The 25,114-nt window shown below is 37.7% G+C and overlaps 2 protein-coding genes across 2 annotated transcripts; both read right to left on the bottom strand.

Annotated features, from left to right (window-relative positions):
- Positions 1 to 138: 138 nt before the first annotated feature.
- Positions 139 to 2,768, bottom strand: pou5f3 (POU domain, class 5, transcription factor 3). The gene is made up of 5 exons (XM_033976099.2): positions 1,798 to 2,768; positions 1,594 to 1,705; positions 1,390 to 1,520; positions 1,078 to 1,242; positions 139 to 999 (listed from the first exon to the last, which is right to left on the bottom strand). Exons 1-5 carry the CDS (start codon positions 2,533 to 2,535, stop codon positions 745 to 747), a joined length of 1,401 nt encoding a protein of 466 aa, XP_033831990.1. The 5' UTR covers positions 2,536 to 2,768; the 3' UTR covers positions 139 to 744.
- A 3,666-nt stretch (positions 2,769 to 6,434) lies between these two features.
- npdc1a (neural proliferation, differentiation and control, 1a) lies at positions 6,435 to 24,767 on the bottom strand. Its single transcript, XM_033976290.2, has 9 exons — positions 24,494 to 24,767; positions 16,032 to 16,190; positions 9,100 to 9,201; positions 8,781 to 8,996; positions 8,519 to 8,585; positions 8,288 to 8,378; positions 8,099 to 8,178; positions 7,891 to 7,990; positions 6,435 to 7,281 (listed from the first exon to the last, which is right to left on the bottom strand). The coding sequence occupies exons 1-9, from the start codon at positions 24,591 to 24,593 to the stop codon at positions 7,210 to 7,212; spliced, it is 987 nt and encodes a 328-aa protein (XP_033832181.1). The 5' UTR covers positions 24,594 to 24,767; the 3' UTR covers positions 6,435 to 7,209.
- Positions 24,768 to 25,114: the final 347 nt, after the last annotated feature.

The following is a 25,114-nucleotide window of genomic DNA, read 5'->3' as shown; positions in this document are numbered from 1 at the left end:
ACCTATTCTACATGTTAACAGCTGATTTTGTTTTCCTGTTGTAAACAAGTACCTCATATTCTGTGTTATTTAAGTAAATAAAATTTCATAGATCTACACATTGTGGTTTACATGAAAATGTTAAAAGGAAACTAAACATGGAAATGTGCAAAGAGTTTACTGTCAGAATTTTATGTGAAGATATGGACAGCAAGTAAAAAGACTACAGAGCAGACAACATACCTGTGCAGCTGTTCCACAGTTTCAATAAATAATTTAAGTCCATTTACAATCTATTGACAAGTGTTCACACATAGTAAGGCACTCAGTTTGTCCCATTGACACTTGAGGTCACATGAGGTAGATTTCCTGCTAAATTAGCACTGACAAAACAAGACATCCGCAGTGAACATTTATCATATAAAAAAAAGTTAAAGACACCTGACATCAGTTCCTCAAATGAGGCTGCTTCCAATGTTTTTTTGACTGCAAATTAATAATCAACGCGCATTTAGAACCACATGTTTAAAATACAGACATTCATTTTGTGCAATAATACTCATTATTGCTGCAAGAGTTCATAGAGAACTACATAGAGAAAAATACCCATTGGTAAAATATAAAATCCAAGTACAAAACAAAATTTAGCTTTTTCACTTCATGCACCAAAGTCTGTACAGTCATTTAACACTGAAGTAATATTCTCACATGACTCTGCATCAGGCGTTAGTGACCCTCTTCATTTAGTCCCGTGGTTCTGACAGTTTATCCAGTCAGGTGCCCCACCAGGCCAGGGTGCATGGCCTGCTTTAGAACATCTGGCCTGTGCAGGGAGGGCATGTATAGTGCAGAAGTGGCTCCGGTGTAGCTGGGGGCAGCGTAGCCCTGGCTGGGGATAGGAGAGGGTGCCATGTTGAGAGGGGGGCTCTGCTCGTAGTACTGCCCATCACACTCTTCATCCAGAGGTAGTGCCAGCCTTTTCCCCTTCTGTCTGCGGTTACAGAACCACACACGAACCACCTGGGAGGGAAAAAAATATAAATGTTTGTGCTTCATAATGTGGATTACCTGGATCATTTGTATAACATATGCACTTACATCCCTCTCCAGTCCCAGGTCATCAGAGATGTGGGTGATCTCTTGTGTGTTGGGTTTGGGGCATTTCACAAAATATGTCTCCAAAGCTGAACGTACTGCTCCCTCCAAACTTGTCCTCCTTTTTCTCTTTCTGGTGTCCACAAACACACGTTCGATCTTATACATCTGAAGAATTAAGAAATTCGGGTCACAAATGTAGAAAGTGCACCATGAATAATAAGTGTCGCATTAAAAAAAAAAAAAAAAAAAAAAAAAAAAAAAAACACTGGGTGGCACAATTTGCCCTGTAGTGCCTTTTGAGGTGGTACTTACATCCTGGGGGTTTTCTGAAGTCTCAGCCTCATTCAACCATCTCTGGAGCAGGGGCTTCAGTTTACACATGTTTTTAAAACTCAGTTGTAGAGCCTCAAAGCGGCAAATGGTTGTCTGACTGAACATCTTTCCTAAGTGGAAACAAACCATAGATCAAAATGCACGTATTCAAGTGTGTCCCATTTGCTCTATGAGCAAACTTACCATACAAGTTTCCTAGGGCCAGTCCAACATCGGCCTGCGTAAAGCCCAGAGTGATGCGCTTGTGTTTGAGCTCTTTGGCAAACTGCTCCAGCTCCTCCGTGGTGAGACTCTCCTGCATATTGCACATGTCAAACTATACACTGCGCATTTATTACATATTTTTTTTCTCCATTTCGTGTGTGTGCGCGTTATATTTTTTCTTACCTCCTCGGAGTCGCTGCAGCCGCCGCTGGAAGAGCCGCTGCTCCGGGCTGATGAAGCTGGATTCTGGCCCTGGTGCCCGGTGACACCCTGCGTGAGTGTCCCACTCCCGAAAAACGCATTCCCGTTATGGCCATTGCTCGGGGGAGAAGGGGACATGGATGGAGATGACGCGGAGGATGGTGTGGACGGATTCTGACCGCTACTGTTGTCCCGGGGCGTAATGTGCGCAAGCCCAGGCCAAAAAGATGGATTCCAGGGGGCAGAGTAAAAGACCCCATGAGACAAGGTCGGAGGGGTGGGGTACTGTTGAATCTTAACCTCTGCAGAGTAGTCCTCCTCGCTGTCCTTCTCCACCTTGATCTCAGGTAGCTTGACCTGTGGAGTCTGGGCGATCGGGGGACTCAAGTTGGCGGGCTGTGTGGCTGTTGCTGCGCCAGGTACTTGGCTCACGTAGTCGGGCGCTGCAAACGGGTACCAGGGTTTCGGTTGGGCCAGGTCCACGGCCTGCTGTTGGTCCGATCCACGATAGTCACTTCCCATTGGGGCAAAAGGAAAGAAAGCCTGCGAGGGGATTCCACCGTATGCGGACTTGTTGTAGAGCAGGTTGGGGTCCGCCAGGAGACCGGGTGTTGTCTGGAAAGATTCTTGCCCCAAGCCCTGTGGACATAAGTTGGCTCGACTGAAATCATATGGTCGACTCTGGCACTCAGCCGCGGGGCTCTGGGATCTTTCAGACATGTTCAAGCGACACGAACCAAACACCCGTAAAATTGGTGGGCCAGTCAAAAAGTAGGCACTTTCCAGTCACTTCGTTCAGAAATTGTTAAAAGAATGAAAATTTCCAATATCCCAGGAGAAACTAATTTTGTAACCCAAACCTGGTTTCAAAGTCTGCAAACTCCTCGGCCTAATCCATGAAGTCCACTACTCTCATGCCTGGTTTCAACTCAAATGTGGAGCTCAGTTCGGCCTCCACAGGTTTTTCCAATCACAAATGAGGAGGTGTTTGACGGACGAGTCCTGTTCTCTGCGCTGATTGGCTGTCCGGAACAATTGCTCTCAGCTGACGATGAAGTTGTGAATGACCTTGTTTTCCCCCAATTAGTAGGCGTGCCCAGGCCAAGGAAAATATTTTAGCGTAGTAGGTCTACAGGACAGCTTTTGCACGCCATATTATGGGTAACGTATATGAATTGTAGGCCTACATGCCCACATAGTTTACAGTTAAAATTACACATTTAAACAAAAGAAAATACTGTTTATCTAATTTATGGGGCTGTGCTTTGATATTAAAATCGATGTGATTGTCAGCCCAGACTTAGACTAGTAGTGGCATAATTCCAGTTGTTCCATATGTTTAGAGGCAACAAACCGCAGTATTGTCATTATAATGTTTCACTGGCTTGAAATGTGGACCTACTAAATTGTCGAATGCCAATCAACACAACAATTTGAATTTCCTGCAATAATGAGGTAATTTGTAAATAAAATAATGCTGGCATTGCGCATGCTCATTGATGACGCGGACTCCTATTTGGTGACAAAAATACCTGCGTTTCAACATCTGCATTTATCTGCAGCCCTGAGACCCTCCATTAAATAAATATTCAGTGTGCAATGTTGTAATACAAATGCAACTTTGTCACCAAACAGCACACATAATGGTAGCATTTTTCGACACCTTAGCTCCGGAGTTGTTCTGTGATGGATCAATCTTTGTGATTAAATTACGTGTTTTGTCTACAGTTATATTTACTGATGAGTTTATTGATGGTGGTCCTTACAATAGCCCGGGCTTGTGCAGATGCGCGTTGGCTGGAGAATGCAGCAGGAAGACGCACTGCGGGGGAAGAGAGGGGGACAATTGTGCCTTCTGGCCTCGGGGCACCCTGTGGATTCAGATCCCAAGTTGCGATGGCCGGCCATTAGCTCCTTTTCAGATTGAAACAAAAAGGTCTGAAGCCTTTGATTCCGCCCCACTCCCACCTCCCCCTCTCTGAAACAAACAGTAGACTGGTTTCACTCCGGTCTCCGACCCAGAGGACATACCAGAAACCACCAACCGGTCCGGCAGTATGTGCCAAATGCTTTTAATTAAAAAAAAAAAAAAGTAATATTCTTAGGACCTTTGAGTGGTCCTAGGTACGTCATATTTTAGAGTACAAATTTGCTTGTTCAATATAATCGTTTTGACACATAAAATATGTTCAATTCGCTTGTAATTTTGCTTTACAAATTGCAGTTAGAAGAATACGAAGGGGAAGTCTAAATATATATGTTTGTTGTTTAATGTTCCATATTTTAAAGATCAGTAAATGGGTTTGTTAATATCATAGACCCAAGTTCTGCCGGAGTAATTAAATCAGGTTGTGAGATGAGATGTGGCTGTGTGATTCCTCTTGCTTCTAATCTCTACAAAGATTCTGAAGATCTTTGTGGGCTGTGGAGAAGCTGGTCAATGACTTAAAAGGCATCAAACCACACCTCAACAAGTATCATTCTGGGCCATGGACTTGGGGAGGTTTTGTCATGCAAAAGCAGGGAGAGAGTGGACATGGGGGGCAGGCTGAATGGGTACAGTGAGAAGGAGATGTGTCAGGGGGCTATCCAAGGACTTAGCTCAACCCCCTCCTCAGATACAGGCTCAGATTTGCTCCTTGGTTCTTTTTGAGTGGCCTCTTGAGCACATCTGTTGTGAGCTGAGAGCCTGGCCCAGACAGACAGAGAGACTTTGGTGTGTTTCTGTGATAGTTTTAGACCAAATCAGATCAAATTCTGGAGGAAAATATTAAGTAATAAATGGCTTTTTTGCCAAACTTGCAAAGAGAGGAGGATTATCAAAAGTTGTACTCAATACAAAGCTGTTATTCCTATTATTACTGAAGTCAAGTAGGATTGTATGTGTTTTAGTGAAAAGATTTATACCAAATCAATAAATGAAAATCAAGCATTTGTCAAATCACACTAAATCACATCATGTTGATTTTGGAAGAATTGGAAAATCATTAAGCTTTAAAAACATAATTTTATTTTAAAGTAACTTTAACTCATAGTTTACAAAGACATAGAGTTAAGTTAATAAAAGTTGTGTAATGGACATATATATTGAACTGACTGACTAAAATGTAAGTTTGTGGCTTAATAAATCACAATGTAATGCAAGAGTTGGGTGAAAGACCTTTGGAAAAAGACCTCATACATATTCATTTACAGTGTCTCTGCACTTGCTCTCAGTTTCTCACTTAAAGCTGATGTGTTGAACTTAGGGTGGATGGCAACGGAATAAGTTCCAAATCAAAATTAAACAGAAATACTAATTAGAATGTAAAATAGAGCTGCAACTAACAATTATTCTAGCAGTTGACTACGGTTTCTATTATAGTCAAACAATTATTTATATTGTACATCGAGATTTTACAAACACATTTTAGAGAATATAAGTATGAATGTCAACAAAATGTTATTCTAATTTGCCATTTATGAAACGGTGCCATGCAATCTAGGCATTGATGATAGAAAACTTTGCTTGTTAAAATATCAGATCAAAAATCAATTTATTTGTGTTGCAGAGTTAAAAAGAGGACGAGTGAATGGTCTGATATTGTGTTGTGATGTTATGCTGGGCTGTATCTTTTAAAATCTTTTTGAATGTCTTTTAGAGTCTGTATAGTCCAGATAATTATTATGATTATGAAAATACAATAAATATTCGACTAGTCAACATTATTCCAATTAATTGTTGTAGCGTTAATGTAAAATACTGAACACTGTGACCTTCTGTAGCTTTTTTTGTTTTCTAGTTTTTTCATTTTCTCAACAACAACCCCCCTCCTCTCAAACAGCTCTGATAGCTTTTTGATTCTATCTTAACGACCCTGCTTGGTGTTTTTGACCTCACCCTCTACCCACCCATGAGCCTTCCCCTCACCGTTCAGACCCCCACAAAAGACTTTAATGACTGGCAGCATGAAGTCCAGCGAGCGGAGAACAGTGACCCCTCCCGGAACACACATGAGTCCATTCTCACCACCCCCAACACCTGCAGACTTTTTGGGTGTAGTTTCGGAGGTGTAGACATTATCATCAAAACTGTAATTGTCAAAGATAACACTGTCTCCTTAGTTTGAATCAACAATTTGAAAAGATGAGAGAGAAAGTGCATTTGTTTTGGCAGAACTACAACATCTACCAATAGTGCTCTATACAGGAAGGTCGCAATTTGTTTTACTACATTGCTTTTAAACCATACGGAAGCACACGTAACCTTCTCCATGGAGAATGATACATTGTATGGCATAAAATAAAAACATTTCCATGGAAACAAGCAGGACAAGGCCTTCCTTCAGGCCAAATAAGAGTCAGGTTTGTGGAGATGCAAGCTTGATCATAGTAAAGAAATTGATCATAGTAAAGACATTTTTCAGTGCAATATCCACAACTACAATGAAAAACAAAAAACATCTTAGCCTATATTTTGCTTAAAAAAGGTATATACTGTGGCTTTAAACATTTGTCCAGTTGACAGAACTGAAGGTTTCTTTTGCTATACTGCTTTAGGAATATGCAAAGTGAATCTATTGTGCTCCATTCAACAAACACATAGTTTGAAGTCAGAAAATAAGGACACGGATTCGTCATTGAGTTTGATATGTGGTAAAAAGTTTTATTTCCAGTCCTCAGTGTGCGTGTGTACAAATATCTATAAAAAGTGAATGCTTTCACTCTTTTTGTATGTACATTCTGCAGCACTAAGCTAGCTTTGGATGGACAGGCGAACAGGGGGGAGAAAGGAAACATTTTACAAGATAGTTTACTGGCCACACCGTCACCATATAGACTGATATCTGGCTTTAAAAGTGCTTAGAGTTCACTTTACATTCCTCCAGCAACAATACAAGATAGGAGGCAGAAGCATTGTTCCAAACACTGTACAGTCAAACCATGCAACAGACAAGCACTTGCTTTTAAAAGAAAATCCATATACCATTATAATGCCTACAGAAATAAAATAAATGGTCGTGTTTATTTGTGGGATGTTGCTGGATATCTGTTAGGAGAGAAGTGCCAGAAATGCATGACAAAAGTATAAGGGGTACACCTGTTTCTCAGCTTATGTGGGTTTTGTTACACATTCTTTGGAAGTAGCTGCAAAAATAAGGGTATTTGTTGTAGTGTAAAAGATGCCATTCATAGAAAGATAAAACACCATTAAAATTGACAAGAAAGTGAAATAAATTAACAAGCTACCTACTATACATATGTGGATTTATAAAAAAGCGGACAGTAAAGGGAGAGAGGAGACATTCAGGAATCAGCTTATGTCCTCTGCCACAATTTTGATTATCGTGCATGCAGTGTCAAATCAAGTGGTTTTATCCCATGAGCATCCTTATGTGTGGGTTCTTTTTGCATTCACTTGTGATTGCCCTGATATGGTAGACTTGAGTCATCAAACAAAGGGTTCTTCACCTCCATTTCTCCAGTCTGTTCGGAAAAGACAAAAAAATGTATGAGAAGCAAGTGTAAACATAATCATTATGTGACAAACTATGGACAACTATATGAAAGAAAAAAATGTGATCCTTTAAAACCAAATTATATCCTCTACACCATATTTATCCTAACATCACAAAAAGCATTTGGGGTTTAACATTTTACCAAATTTGAAAATAGGGCTGCAAATAATTATATTTTAATTGAGACTGAGATGTTATTTCTAATCCAGGGGTCTATAGCCAATTGTCAGTAAGCAAGTGGTTTGGAACAGGGTTTAGACTTTGAAGACCATTTAAATTCTTTTGAAAATTGTGATCTATCAATATGATAGAAAAATGTGATTCATTTTTTTGACATATTGCCCAGCCCTATCTTAACATAATACTGGCTTATTTTGAAGGTACATATTGTACTACACAAACTACTGTGTAAGAAGTTTTTAAAACATTTTAATAAAAAGTTACTAAAATGACTCTTATATTTTAACAAAATAAAAATAAACTACTTAATACTGAAGAAACAGGACTAAACTAAACGACCAAACCTAGTGTAAACCTAGTCTAAATCAGGGCTCAACAGGATCCAAAGTGTCCTCACCGGAGCGAGTCCGGGACATTCGTAGACTGTAAAGTCTCCTCCCACTTCTTCCTCATCTGACGTAACGTCGGTGTCAACAGCTTTTGCTTCAGGCTTTTGTCTTTAAAAATAACAGACATGGCGTAAGGTTATTCAAAGAAATGTGATTATAAAAAAAACAAAAAAAAGGAAGTGTCAAAATGTCAGAATAAAGATAAGCAATACTAACTTCCCCATTGAGAGCATCTGCTGTTTCTGATGCTGATAGTGGAACATCTGAGCGTTTTGGGCCAAGGTATGATCAAGAGGCTGCAGACAAAAATAGTTTAAATTAATTTTCACTAGCTTTGATAAATTTGTAGGAAGAATGACCAATTTAGCGAAACATTTTAACGAATTATATGGGATGTGTGCTTACTGCAGGTCCATTGCCATTCACAGGGGCGACAGTGGCTCCTCCAAATGCAGGGTAGTCCACCTTCTCAGTCAAGCGTGAATCTCTCCGTAACCTACAGAGGGCACCATTCTCCTTAGTCTTTTACAAAACACATTGCAGCCACTATACCTTGCCTATCTATCTATTTAATCTAATCAAATGAACACTTACAAAGCATCAACATGGGAACTATATGGAAAAAGTGATACTTACTTAACAGCACAGACAGCTGACAGAATCACTGCCACCGTCCCCCCTACCACACACACTGAGACCAGGACTGAAAAAAGACAAAAACAACAGGTTGGTTAGCCTTTAAACAATTAATTATCACTATACAATTTTGTTGGCTATTTCAGAGTCAGAGGCACAGAAGTATGCATTAACATTTTCGGAAAGTCTATGGGAAAATGATTGGGAATTTCATGTTCAATGTTCAACTTCCACAGAAGGAAACAGGAAGAAATGCACTCACTGATAACAATTTGGTCTGATCTGGTATTTGGAGTTACTATTACTGGATCTAGTCGAGGTTCCACTCCGGTGGGTTTAGTGGGTCTGGTAGTGGGCTGTGCAGTAGTTCCATCAACCGGGGTTTTGGTGAAAGTTTGGACTTTTGAGATTTTCTCTTTGGGAGCAGGTGGAGGATGTGGTTGTGTTGTCCTGATATTTGACTCGATTGAGATAGCAGCTGAAAAAACAAACAAACAAACAAAAAACAGGCCGATTGCTTATAATAGCCTTAATACAAAAGTATTTATGTAAGTAGTATTAAAGTATACGTTGTTGTTTACCAAAATGGTTGGATTGTTTCTGCTCTTGTCTGACTTCTGACACTTGCTGTTTTTCAATGACGGAGTGTAGGTAGTCGATCTCTTCATCAAGGTCAGGGTAACCTTCAAGAAAGAAAACATTGGCCGTATTAGTAGGTACATTTTAACTATTCAAGACTGCATCACAATGTATTTGCAAATAAATATATGATGGATGAAGAATGAATGAGTTATAGGTTGTAGGTGTGTATCATCTCCAGTAACTCACGATGTATCATATTTAATAGAGCTAGGGTTTGCCGTAGTAAATGTTTTGGTAGTAGTACAATGATTTGGTTAAGATTTTACAAACTGACCCCATATGACTATAATGTGTCAGGGCATCAATGCAAGTGTGCCTCTGCTTAGTAGTTTCTGCCACTTGTTGACTATTGTTTGACATTTGCATCCGCCTGTATGGCCTTTTTCATGCCTGTGGAGTCCATCCATGTGTTTTTCAGGGAGCCGTCTCTGAAATGACGAACAGGGAGTGTGTCTGTGTGTTGTTTGTTTGGGAGCTGGTAAAAAGGCCAAGACAATACAAATGTGGCGTTTAAAAGCCCTATAGTCCAGACAGATCACTGCATTCCTATAGCCCACCTCAGCTCTCCAGGACAATAGGGGGGGTATGGTGCATGTGTGTGGCCATGGGGGGCACTCACCGTGGGGGTCTGAGCTTTCAGCCAAACTGTGACTTCACTGCTGCTGCTCTGACAAAAGAGTCCATAGCTTATTTCTAATGAAGGTGATCAAAGTACTATTATGGTCTGAGATGTTAGTATGTAACACGACTCCTTGGCTTAAGAATTTTGTAAAAGTACACTTATCTTCATCATAAGAAAAACAATGTGTCACTGTAATTGTGTGGTCTTATCTGGTGAATGAAATAACAATTAAACAACGTAATGACCAAAATAAACCATTTGCATCTTGTACTGTACTTTTGACACTGTAGACCAAAGGAATTAAAATGAAAATAAAATTAATGGCTAAATAAACAACCATCAAGTGTCAGAAATTAAAGTTAAGCAAATTTGCATATTCCTACATGCTCCCACGTAACATTAGTGCTTACAGTGTCACTTGGCTGCAGAAGGCTGGCCATCTGGCTTCGCTAATATGTTTAATATGACGTGCCAGCACTTTCACTGCATGTTTTGTTGTCCTCTTAGCCCCCCTCTACTAATGGCCATTTAGTGTGCTCCATAGCAGGTGTCTGTGGAGGCGGGGCGCACCATCTGTACGTTGTAGGTGGGTGCGAACTCCCACAGAGCTGCCAGGAATGAGTTAGGTACTGCAGTTAGTGATGACAGATTTAGTGTTGGTGTTTGTTATAAAGTTTTGGCCCGAAACAGATAATTACGCTGAAAAGAAGAGTAAGTTGATATGATAATGCAAAAGCTGTTTTACTATAGTTTTCGAGTACTCATCTGAGGGGAAAAATAAGCTAATTTAGTTTCAACTATCACAATCCATTGACCATTATTACAACACAATGAAATACTTTTTTAAATTTTATTTAGTTTTCTTTTTGGGTTAAAATGGTGCCTAAATAAGAATCAAATAGGAACACTGTTTTTTTTGCCTAGTGTTAACGTTGTAGCCTATAAGTAAACATACAATATTAGGCATTTTAAAATAGATATTTCCTTAAAATGGGTCAATGAAAATAATATGTAACACTAAGTAAATCCTTCACACATTCGAAATAGCAGTAAATGTGAGTATGTGTGCATTTTGATGCAGCGTAGCTAATCGTACACACCCCTCCTGTGTCCTGTGTCTTGTCACTTCCATGATAATGACCTATAACCTCTAGAGATGTGCCCGGAGGTGAACGAGCCACTACTAACAAATGCAAACTTAACTAATAAATAAAATTTTTTATCTGTCAACTGTTGACAGAATAGAATTTTTCTTTTACTATAGGCCATACCTGGATGACTAAGTGATTATACAGACATCTTTCTGTTCTGAATAAACTGAACTTTAAAATATAAAAGGAGTTATTTTTATAATACATTGTAAGTAGGTTCCTCAAGGCAACTTTGTTTGATGGCATTGCAGTGGTAGCAACTAAAGCAACTGCATTATCATTGCGGAAAGTACTTGTTAGTATTCATAATATAATATGCATAACCTTGGTGAGCAAATTCTATTCTACTTGAGAATCTTCTAACAACCTTAATGGTTCTCCAGTTAAATCACCGCCCTCTAGTGGTCATTTGCACAATGGCTGCACTATTTTGATATTGCTGAAGTTCACAGCTTTTAGTCTCACACATTGACAAACAAAATTAAACCAAAACAGCTAAATATATTATACAGTGACTGATTTTGTAATAGTGGCAAAACATATGAATTTGTAAATTTAGTAAATGGATGACCACTGTCTATACTTTGTAAAGTATGCTGTTTATCAGATTATGAGTCAGAGGTCAATCAGCAGTTATGCATTTCTACCTGCACTGCCTTGAGTAAATAGAAATATATTGTCCAGAAAAGTACAACCAGGATCAACCAGGATCAATCAAAAAATACAGTTTAAGCGTGTTTTGGCTAATAATACTTATTTATGCAATATTGTTTCCACATCTGATAATATTTTTGTTTATATAGCAACAGCCAGCATCACAAGTTTTTAATTATGTCAACATGCCATATGTCTGACATATCAAAGTCTTGGTGAGCAATTACTTTCAACATAGAGGATAACCAGTATTGTTGTCACCCACACTATAATTAACAATAAAACTGGTATCGGGACTAGACAGATACTCATTTAAACAAGTATCTTTACTGAAAAAAGTCACAGAAATCTTCAGGAAATAGTTTTGGTCAGGGAATAGTTTTGGTGTGATCGTGATCTGTATCAGAGCCAATAGGTAACATTAAAGATTTTTTTGAAAATTGCATTCTATTGTCTAGAGCAGTGGTGTCCAAACTATGGCCCGGGGGCCAAATGTGGCAAGCAGACCAATTTTTATTGGCTCTCAGACCCTCAGTTGAACTGCCCCAATTGATCATACTCAGTACTTTTTACGAAAAAAAAATAAGTAATGAGTAATATTAACAGGATATTGTAAATGTATATTGTTGTGACTAGAATGGCTGGAAAGGTGACAAAAGTATGACTTATTTACTGTGACAATGCCTGACTAAAAATCATATTAGTGCTGAAGTCGAAATTATTGGTCCTGCCGATTGATTAGTTGACTGGAAAAGGGGTGTGGTGGGGTTATGTATCTCTATGTATCTCTATGTAACTTCATGCTTGCAACAACTATTTATTCAGAAAAAAAGTACTGCAAAACAATGTATTTACATAAAGATAAAATTTGTGAATCCTGAGTTTAATTTGCCTTTTTACACATAAATATAAAAAAAAACTCCAGACTTTTCTGCTGTTGTCCCATATAAATCCTTATAATCTAAATAAAGTAATTAGTCGAGTAATACAAATTTTGGTTGACTAAGACACCACTGACCAATTGATTGACTATATGACTAAAGGCTCTAATATACATACATATAGAATAGATTATTTTGGGGCACCTATAAATGTATTGTGTTGAAACATGATGTAACATTTTGGAGTGACCATTGTTGACATTGCATAGGTCCGTCTTTGAGTCCATAAGAAATGCACAGGGATAGTCCCACTTGTGCACATCTAAGATTGTAAGTTCATGGTCAGAACAAAGAACACTGCTCCAAGGCATAGTGTGTTTACCAACGGGAGCACCCACCTCAATAGCAAATAGCAGCATGTTCCTCCTCCAGGTAAATGACTGCTCTGTATCATTACCTACAATTTATGGGAGATGGTAAAATAGTTTGATGAGGGCCATATAACAGTGTGTGAGAAAAGTATATAGGCCTAATAAATGTATAGTATTTAAGAACTGAGGGCTAAGACCAACTATATTTCCTTGCTACAATTCACTATCATCAGTTAGACAACCGTTTACAGGTAATTAATGGGAGATTTTAACCTTGTGAAATGTAAGAACTATATAGGTAATCATATATTTATAGTACTAGGTAGGGTTGTTTAAAAAAAAAAATCATACCCAACTACAAATTGATACCAACATTGGTATAGAAAATGGATACTATAAGACGGCATGGTAACTCTAAAGAAAATTCTATAATTTTGTCTATAAAAGTTTTCATTGTGATATTGAAATTGGTATCGAGTATCAAGCCATTTCTTAATACTGAAATTGAGTCTGAAATTGATGGATCAGACCTGGACGACTGAGGGTCTACACGGACATGTTTATATTTTAGTGATTAACTCATTTTATGCTATCACAGAAAACGAAATATGGTAATATAAAGTAATCAGCAACATCTACTGTGACTTTGAGATCCACTGACGTGCAATAAAATATTGAATAAAAGGGCTTAAGAAACTGGCCTTGTAGTCGCAACCATAGCAACTTTAAAATCTTTAGAGCTGAATGCGATATGGAATTTAACTGAGCGTCTAAGAGAAATATCTAATTTGTAGTCTTGGCTCCAGACACACCCGGATGCCACATAACAGAAAACAGAAGATGTTTCATATTTTCATTTCTTTTTTTTTTTCAATCTATTAAACTAAACAACAGTCATTTGCTATTTTCCATAAGCCAGCACACATACACTATAACTAATTACATAAGGAAGCTGTTATGAGCTCTTACCTCTATAACAACAAAATTAATTGCATTTAGTATGTGTGATACTCGCCGCTGTCTACACCCAATTGCTTTCATATCCTCTGATCATTTTTCCATGCTAGACCAATAACATAACCTCCTCCCATTCTATATTGTTTCCAATAAAAGCAAGATGTCTTCATTTAGCATGTCCTCTTCAGTAGTATCACATTATTATACAGTGCATGCCATCAGACGCTAGGCGAATTAACAAGCTCATGTTTTTGAGTGTGACCGTGCTGTTGCCATGCGGACACCGTTTATGTAACCGCTTATGGAGCTTAGCAGAGCAGCAAAGAGCGACTATGAGCTGACCCAAACTCTCTGCATCACTGAAGATGTCCAGCCATGAACAAAACTATAAATCCACTCTCCATAAACATGTGCCACTTTGCAGAATTAGCTTTAGTCGTAGCCACACCGCTCTCATTGCCTTTCTTATGTTTACTTCTGGTCAGGTCAAAATCCTGTGCCAAGTTCACACTGTAGCCTCTCCGTGTTGCAAAGTCATTTCAATTATTAATCCTGCAGACACCAACATGCATAAGCAGTTCTGTGCAAAGAGATGATGTGAAAGAGGATTAGGTGATGGAGTAAGTGCACACAAAATACACAAAGTTACACACATAAATCAAACCAGAAGCACTACAAACACTTGAATGATTTTGCAATGTCAAACCCAGAACCAAATGTATCAAACCCTGAAACAAATGTATATTCACAATAGTAAGGAATCTGAGGGGGAAAAAAAACTAAACAAAAAAACAATTAAAAAAATATCACATTTTGTGTCAATTTTAGATTTTTTTTTTCTTTTTTTTGTCAAATTATTGCCAGCTTAGCACTCTTGTCGTGGAATAGAGTCAAATTGTGACCAAGGGCATGTCATCTAAGTGATTAAAGGCCCGATGTGTGGGGGCAGGACGTGCCAGTGTGTGGGAGGATTAAGAAAAAGTAGATCAGCAGAAAAAAGACCGCAGCAAGTGGAGGAAGGAAACAGCATAGGTGAGAAGGGAGTGGAAACAATGACAACAGAAAAACATAAAAGGGGTCAAGCCAAGATGGATGGCGGAGCAGACAAATCAATACGTTAGAGAGGGAAGGGTATTAAGGATATATGTGTGTGTGTATGTATATATATATATATATATATATATATATATATATATATATATATATATATATATATATATATATATATATATATATATATATATGTATGTGTATATATATATATATATATATATATATATATATATATATTTTTTTTTTTGAAATGCGATATTGCTACCACTGCTAAAGAGAAATATAACAATAAGCGATAATACTGAAACAACTTTATGCCACTGACACAGTAACAATAAAGCAGAATAATCTCAGAGAATATTTTTTTAAAGAAAGAGTATCTATAATTAAAGGGCCCGAGCTGCAACAAATAAATAACTAAGTATTCAACGCTCCAAAGCTCAAATCGTATTGAGTTAAACTAAAATAACAAAACTCTCCACATTATTGCAAAGAATTTGTTGCACGCAATAAATATTAAACTCAAAAATATATAGTTCCAGCCTTCATTGGACAATGAGTCGATTTAGTAATTATTGTGACAGGCCTAACTGAAGAAAGAATCAAGATTAACATCACAAAAATTTCAAATTTGCTTGCCCATTAACATGATTTGGCTACATGTTAAAAATGTAAAATATATTTTTTTATTTTACAGCTGGCCAAATGATTTGAATTGTGCTTGGTCTAAATTCAAGAGGAAAACTGTTTTTTTTTGGGCAATTTTCAGTGAACTGTACAGGTTATATTTTACTGTGGCCCTGCAATCATAAAATGTATAAACTGGAGTTGGGAAAAGCAAGTTAGAAGTGCACACACAAGATTTATAGTGCAAGCAAATATCATTTATAATACTGGACAAATATTGCGCTCGCTCATGACAGGTTTGTTATCTATCATTAGAGCATGTGACCAATTTAAATTTCCAGACTGTGAGCCAATAATTATTTTAAATACGTTAATGAAAACTATGATTATGGTTAATAATGGCATGATAGGTTAATTGAGTTGTCTTGTGGGGAACTATAAAACAGCCTTTAGACAACAATAGAATTTAAAGAGCTTCAAACTGGAAAACATGAAGGACCTACAATGAACATGGAGATTGAGAATATACTGTTAAGAATATACTGCATTAGATACCTTTTACATGTTTTTGATGGTGTTTTTTCCGAGGTACGCAGAGCTCCTCATCGTTCTCTTCCAGGGCGTAGAGACAGGGACCACACTTGGAGGAGCCAGTCCGGCAGAAGTGTCGTCCCGCTTTGGCACAGTCTATACGGGAAGGGCATCTGGGAACAGCTATGACAAAAGAAACAAAATGAAAGTAACTATTAGTATGAAACTGTATGAAAGTGGGCAAGTTTTCTCTTCACAAAAATGTTAAAGTTACCCCACTGGTTGAATTTTAATTTTACATAGAAAATGTTGTGCACTGGTAACATCCATAATTAGCTTTTTATCCAAGAGAAATAAAGCACTAAACAACAATAAACAAGAAAGTCATGATTCAACATAAATCACAGTTTTAGGTTTCCAAAATTATTATAATTATCAGCAACCTAATGATATTTTTTTAAGCATGTCATCTCATAGATACTGCATTATAACATTTCAATAATAATATATTCAAAACAAACAGTACATCAAAGCTCACAATCACATTTCCAACATAAAAACTATGTTCAAACTATATTTTAAAATAACACTTTAACAGGAAAAGGATTTAAAGTATGGCTGTGTTAGATTTAGCAATTTTTAAAAGCAATTGGTATTATGTCTGGCTGGCTTTAAGATAATAAAACCTCTTTGATCCTTGTAACTGTGTGCAGTACATCTCAGCCTATTGTAAAAACCTCTCATTAACGACATGTGGTACAATCAGGTTGAAGAGCAGTTGACCTGATTATTGATGCTTGGGCAGACGTTCCGAAAGCTCAAAGTATTTTAAAACGCATACACAGGATAGAGGGAAATGGGTCAGAGTGGAGGTACTGGCACAGGTTCACAGAGTGGATAATCAGAGCAGCAGTACAGCGCAGCAGGACAGCTTCAGGAGAACAGCTCAGTGGGTGTCCAAGCTGCCTTTAGCTCCCAGAAGGTGTCATGAGGTTAGAAAAACAGGATTTGATTGGAATTGTTTAATAAAGTTTTACAGCAATATTCTGGGAGATTATTTGTGCTATTTTCATAATACAAAAATGCAACTCTGACAAAATGTTATGAAAAAAAGGAAGATATAGGGAAGAAATTGCTAGAAGGTGTTAAAGGAAAAAAATATGGAAACATTAGAGTACTTATAATAGCTGCAAAATGTATGGACAAGAGTAAGCATAACACAGTCAATGCAGTACACATATTACTGCTGTTGGCCGGTGTAAAAGGAAATAATTCAAATTTAATGTAGGAAAGGTCATGGGGTACAGAAAGCATGGAGCCTTATTGACATCCTAATACTGATAACATTTGTTTACAGGCTTAGCTGAGGATCAAACAACTGACAGGTACGGCAAGCTATTCAAAATCACAATTTACTCTGGGGCATATTATAACAAAGGTCAAGGTCAAGCGTTGCAACTACTAACTCTATGTAATTAAATTCTTACATGAAAATTTGAATTCTGCCTGGAAAAAAGGAAACAACAGTTGATCCACTTCAATTCTGTATCATCATCAGATACCATATTGATAAAATAACTTACTGGCTTTTCATCAACTTCTTGACGTGTTAAACTATCACTGTGGGAGTTGAGAGGTCCACGTGCCAAAGACGCCCCTCCAATATCGCAGCAGTCAAGATTTATCAGTTCAATTAGTTCTTCTCATTTCGCTCACTCCAGCTTAACTGCACAGTCTATTTATATCCACCCAGTACATCTATTCTCCTCTCCAATGTAAAAGTACAGCTTCTCCTTTTGATCTTTGTCAGAAATAGTACACCGGAAAGGTTTATGAGCGTACGGCTGATGAGTTGTGTGTGGATTGATGTTTGATACATGTGGCATTCTGTCCCTGCCTTAACCAGCACGTGGACTAGAGAAAATTCACGTTTTTACAGCTAAGATTAATTTTTCTTCCAGTCAACTGTCTGGAGCAATACTCAAGGACTCTTCTTAGATAAAATGAAACTTATTTGGAAGAAAAAAAAAAAAAAGTAGCTGTACCTGATTTTGACAATCTTGAAAAAAATTTAAAACATAGATTAATTTAAGCAGTTTGCAGTGTTCCAAAGTTATTCCTCACTTACCTTATGAATCACAATGAGCCTCTGGTTCGTTAAGAGTTGGAAGAAAGGTGCACACACAAGAAGGAAGTACTTCAATATAAGGCAAATGTATGAATGGAATATATTATCTTGTCTGATTCATATGAAACACAAAATGGAAGATGCCACTACATGGAAAAACTAAAAGCTGCTAATGAATTGAATGTCAAGTCGCAGTAAGAAGCAACCTTTCGTCAATACCTCCCACACACGGCCAGTGCTAATGACTCTTTAATCAGAAATACTCCACAACAAAGATGCCAAAAAAGACAAAAACGTTGACCTTTATGACTAAACAAATCAAATAATATTAAATATCAATGTATTTTGTGTGGGTGTGACGACTGTTATGTAACTCAAGAACATTGCTGGGGTGAAAATTACTTTCTTCACCACATGCTGCTGCTGTTGCCAGGGCTGTGTGCTGGCAGGCGCGTTCTCACATCACACTCCCGCACACACAATTCAAAACAAAATAAATTAAAGTTGATTATGCAATATTTGAATCAACAACTTCCTTGAGCTATTCTCTCCATGTTACACAGCACACGGAAAAATATTTGGGATTGGAGAAGTATCCTGTTTATGAATAGCTTTTTAATTAATAGTTCATAATAATAACTCCACATTTTAAACACATCAAGAAGAACAGATATCTGAAGTGATAACTACAACTGAACTTATATCTGTATCTGGTACTTTTTCTAATTGCAACCATTCAAACTGCAATTTTGATTTTTGTTAATCATACACAGCCCTATTGCACAAGCAATGTAGGACAATGTGGCGTTTGTTTTTCCATTGTAGCCATTTCCTGTTTGGCCCAGGCAGACAGGAAGTGAGCCACTCCAAATCAAGTGGAAGCAGTGGAATAGCCACCGCTGTGTTTGGATTCAGCCATAATATGATGCACGACATTCATCAAAAGGCTATCATGTATGATGCCACCTTTGACGTAAATTATTAAGTTTTAAGGATTATTAAGTTTTGTTTACATATGGGTCAGGATGACTTAACAATTATTTTTGGTGTCTATAATTGCACTATTTACTAACTGCACTGAATCAAATAAAATTAGTCTTGAGTCACTAGTTTCGTTACTACTGCTTTTGTCCCTCTAAGGTTTCTAATGTTTACTTATTGTACAACAAGATATTTCATTCCATGTGAGAATTCAAGAAAAATAGATATTAAATGATAAAAATATGGCTGTCATCAACTAACATGGTACCTAACTCATTTTGTACCAGGACCAGTTTTAGCCTGCAGTCTGAAAATAAAGGTAAGGATGTAGCAGTGGCAGCCCTGTGTGTAGCCCCTGCCTTGTTACAGTCATAGCAGCCCTGAGGGTAGATTCCACCCTGGGCGTAGACATAGCAGCCCTGGGTGTAGCCTCCAGCCTGTGTGCAGTCATAGCAGCCCTGAGTGTAGCCTCCAGTCTGGGTGTAGCAATAGCAGCCCTGGGTGTAGCCTTCAGCCTATGTGCAGCTATAGCAGCCTTCCCAGCTTGGTGCAATGTAAATGGACTATGATTTCACACCACCCGACAGCAGTGTGCACCTATGTGAAAGAGGAAGTGCTAGAAACCAGAGCTGTGTTTTTCATTGTGGATCTTTATCTGTGTGAGCCCGTCTGTTGTGCTTCAGTGACCTGTTGTGTCACACATTGATGAGTGGAGCCATTACACACAGAATAATTACAGTGTCATTATCATTAGCATGGAACAGCACAACATGCAGGTATAAAAGACAATAGTACAAAGGCAATAGGAAGGTGGTAGGAAAAAGTTGGAGAAAAATATGACAGACATTCAACAAATCGTTTTAGCGCCGTAAACTAAAAGTAACAAATGTATGGTCTTCTACCTGCCCGTCTCAGCGGATGTTACGAATTTGGCTGTCATGTTTTACAGTATGGTATTAAACATAACTCCACTGAGACAAGAATAACGTTAAGTCAGAAGTAAGATCTATTGATAGGCATGCCTGCTCACAGTAAGAGTACATGTTTTTCAAGCAACTGAATAAATACATGATAGATACATTTTACAGACAAAACAATAGCATTTCCGTGAGAAAAATAGGTGCTAGACTCCCCACCCTTAAGTTGGACTTCTGTTATCCCTCAGTCATACAAGGTCCATAGCAAACAAAAGTTGCGCTCAGTCAATAAGTGATGCAGCTAGGACATGATGCCTGCGCTGAAGAAGCCGATTATCAAGACTTTTAAAATTGCCCTTGCGTGGTTCATGTATTTTCTTTTATTTTGTCAACGACACCATGAGGCATAGTACCACTGTCTTTAGAAAAAGCGACTTACTTTCCTGTCATGGACCACAATGGGGCAGATCAATGACAACATCCATACGTCTTTTCTAGGCTGACGCACATGGTCAACAGATGGCATGGTTTCCACAAACTACTGTAAATCCTCATGCTTTAGCGACCGCACCATTGGTCCAACACAGTCATTTAAAACCACTAATAACATCTGTCAGGCTTAAACTGCATCTCTTCTAAAAGCTTTGTGAATAAAGTAGTTGGCAAAATGAAGGGTTAAAATACATTTATTTAAATAACATCTACTAATACTGCCACTGCTAGAACCTAATATTCTATCTTGAGAAGGCAGGAGAATAGTCAAATAGCTCTTTTACATATCATCACCATTTTATTACTTCGCTGTGAAATAAGTAGGCAAATTATATTTATATTTTGTGACATTAGTATTTTTTGCAGACGGTAATTAAGGGAAAGGAACCGCAATTGAAATAACAGTTGATTGGACAGTTGAGAGATGCATATTTTCAAAGTAACTTTCAAATAAATTTAATGATTATATATATATATATATATATATATATATATATATATATATATATATATATATATATACACACACACACACACCTGTGCTGATTTCTGCACTTCTGTGAGTTCTTTCACATACTCGCACATAACAATAACATATGACAAACTCAACTAATTCGTAAAGAAACACTGAAGCACATTTCTTCTGCATCGCCTGAATATCTTTTATTATTGTTATTGTAATACTTAAAAAATATACATTTTTGTCAGCATCACCCAGTGTAGCTTCCAATATTTACCAACCTTAGAAAAACTAGCATTTCAGCATTTTCTACGAAAATATTTAATATGCCTATCTTCCTTGTTCAAAGCATACATTATTGATTTGTAACACCACCTCTATTTGTTTTATTATCTCATTTTATTACCATCCCACGACAATTCTCCCCTCTCCCCTGATTTTCTTCGTTAATTCCTCATTCCTGTCCAGATGTCACTACTGATGATTTCCTTGTACTGTTCACCTCACCATGGCAACGCGGCATGTCCTCTCACATTTCAGCACAGCCATTGGCTCCACTAACTTGATACTAGCCCCGTTATTGGATTAAAAAGCTTTTGCAGTCATGAAAGAAAAATCCTTTTAGCTTCTAGATACAAATAATTACCAGTACCCCGAAGCATGGACTCTGTGGTGTCCTTCTGGGTGTGTTCAAATTGCATGGTGGCACATTTTGCTTCCCCTGCGCACAGATGACTAATTCTGCCGCAGGGTATAAGAGGTGATTGGAAAATGCTAGGGCCATTTTCCTCTGAGGGGGGGTAGACAAAACACATGAGGTTTAATGGTGGGGAAAAGGCCACGGCGACTGGTTCTCAGAATAATAATCACAGTGATACTATATAGGTTTTGTGAATGACACAAGCAGCATTTAAACATGGCAACACAACAGGACACCATGAGAGAGTAACTGACAAAATAAAAAAGTACAAAATTTTTTATTTTGTTAGAAAATAGTAAAAATGGATTAGTCATACTACTACTACTACTACTACTACTACTCCTCCTACTACTACTACTATTGCACATATTGGTTGTAGCGTTTTGCTTGGTAGATAAAAAAATGACTCTTGCATCTTATTATTGAGATGAGATGATAAGATAAAAGAACCTTAGTTTGTACCACAATGTAGACATGGGTCGATTATCAAATATTGATAATATTGTGAATGTTTTGAAGATATTTTGAAGAACTGTTTTATTTTTTTGTTTTTTGGTCAGTTCCAATTAAGAGTATAAACTGGTAATATTTTTGGTACATTTTCATTTCACATGTACTGATTAAATGTTAACTAATACATTTACACACATTGACATAGGGATTGACATCAAATATATCATCAAATATCATCAGAATACAACAACAACAAAAATTGTGATCTAAATTTTGTCAATATTGCCTACCTACCACGATGTGGAATTAGCAGTGCTAGCTGTGAAAAGCACCAGAATGGTAAAAGTAGAGTTTACACTCATAAAGTATTTAAAATAAATAAGAAATCAAACTAGTCTGTAAACTTAAATAAACATTCACTTTGGATTAACTTTGAATTAACGTTAATATCAATGAAACTAAATTTGATGGAAGCAGAAACTATAAGGTATAAAATACAACAGGTGACTATGGAGTAGAATACATATTATAGTTGTAAATGCACAATTACCATAAGTAAGATTTTTTATTTTATTTTCTTCAGCCCTGGATTTGGCACTATATGCACACACTTTGACACCAATAATCCTTGTATTTAATTGACCAAATTCCAACTGATCACTAGATTATCATAGTATATACTACATAGCCTATACATCATTATAAGCAATTGTACAGTTTAGTATTGGATTTGTCTTGCACCCAAAGGAGTAAAATGTGTTATTTTGAATTACAATGTTATTTAACACACCATATGTGCTTGAATGGTGACACCTCTGAACATGTCGAAACTCACAAGCTGTGTCCTATACTAGCACCACATACAAACTAACATCATGCGTCACGCCAAACAAAACATACTCTGCCAAAATACAGGACAAAATATTAGGTCAGTGTTTTTTGCTTTGATTTGGAGATCCTCATGATTTTTTGAGTTATCAAAAATCATGAGGATTATAAATCATGAGTTACAGACATTGTGAGATTCATTGATTACAAACAGTGACTAAAATATACAATACCATCATAGGCAAAAAAAACAAAACACAAGACAAAGCAACTGCAATATAAAAGTATATTCAGTCAGTGGTGCCATTATAAAATGATTCTTGTTTAAGGCTTAATTCTTGTCTGAACAAGACATGTTTATGGACTGAAGAGTGGCAAAATATAAGAAAACCACAAAATGAGGTTGAAACAGCATCTGGGACTATGTCAGGTCATAACCAGCACTTAAGTATTAACATAAATTTCACCTAAATTTAACTGAACCAGAAACAGTCAAAACCTCAATAGACCCAGTGACACAGAAAACTGTTCCCATTATTGCTCAAACATGTTGATGAGTTATCATTATGTCCCTCAAAGTATCGAGTAGTTTAAAAATGTGTCAAATTGGTAAGTAAAACGTGTGTATATTCCAAGTTATGTGCAGAAAAAACACCTGCGGTCTATAGGTGTACCTCACACTATTGTTTCCATGCCTGTTGCATAAGCACTATAACATACTACAGATACTATTCCCAATAGTTCTAAATTCGATGTGGCTTGTGGTGAAACTGCTCTAAATCTTATCCACAATACTAACTCTCCAAGTTGATATGTATGAGAATTGCACATGGTACCCCAGCTGTGAGCCACTGCTGCCATGTAACATTTTATAATCTGCGTTCACACGTCAGCATCCCCAGGCCACTCAGAATACTCATATCTCAGACGCACTCACGCTCTGCCAACGTGGTGGTGGGACACATCACCAGACATAGCAAATGTCAAAGTTAATCTCAAACAGGATGACATCAAACGGAAATGAACTAGTTTGACCTCAATGAGATTTTTAGGTCTGTTATGGGACTCAAAATGAATATGGAAATAATGCAAAGTAATACACTATTCCTCTGATTATAATGTATTTAGTTACACTGAATAAAGCATTTCACTTAGGCAATGGCCAGTGATTTGTCAAAAATCTACATATTTCTGTGTCTGCATTTTGAGATCAGTCTTGATGTTATGGAATTACAATAAAAAAAAGAAAAAGAAATCTGACTTTTTACAATATCATATTAAAAAATAAAAATAAATGAGGGATAAAGCCTGTGTTTGTGTAGCCTGTTAACCGTTTACTTCTTATTTCCCTTCTCCATCTCTAGCATACTCAAGCAAATGCTGACTTTTAAGTTGCAAAACCTGTCTGAATCCTTGACAGCCAAGAAGAACAAATAAGAAAGCCCCCGGAGATTAGGTTTCCAAGTGCTAAGTGGCTAAATGTTCCAACCCTGTTAGTAAAATAGTGGATCAGGGGTTTGTATTTACCTTCGAGACTTGCTGAGGTGACATGGAGCAGCACCGCGGCTACAAGCAGGAGCGAGGCCCGGCCAGCACTAGCCCATCGCGGGTTGGAGAGCAGCAGCATCCTGGATCTGTTGTCGGGGATGGAGCACCGTAGACAAGCCTGTTGTCATTCGTCCATTACTGCTCTTTTGGGCTTGTTTTGAAGGTTTCTGCCGAGACAGTCACGCGAAACAATGGCAGAACAAGAGCTAAGCCGAGCAGCACCGTGGAGCTGTCCGTGCACACTGCGCACTGTAATCCTGGAGCTGGCGTGGCTAAAGATAGAGGAGCCTGAGGAGGAGGAGGGGCAGGTGTCCTCCTGGAGCTACTGTTTGATATGACGCTTTCAGGGACCCAAGTCAAGAGACAATCATTTACGACTCCAGCAGGTCCAAACACACACATTACAGCGTCAAAAGAGCAGACAATGATCTCCTTTTAGCGGAAGAAAAAAGTAAAAGTAAATTTGAATAAATGTAATTCTATAAATCTATCCTTTCCCAGTCTAAATAAGCCTAGGAAAACAGCTGATAAATTTGACGTCTTCTCTCTATTGTCTTAGAGGAATTAGCAGAGATGAAAAAAAAGAAATCGCCTACCATT

Source organism: Periophthalmus magnuspinnatus, chromosome 12 (genome assembly GCF_009829125.3).
Source record: "Periophthalmus magnuspinnatus isolate fPerMag1 chromosome 12, fPerMag1.2.pri, whole genome shotgun sequence".
Lineage (NCBI taxonomy): Eukaryota > Metazoa > Chordata > Actinopteri > Gobiiformes > Gobiidae > Periophthalmus > Periophthalmus magnuspinnatus.
The sequence above is the reverse complement of the archived record's forward strand: the minus strand, read 5'-3'. Positions and strand labels throughout refer to the sequence as shown.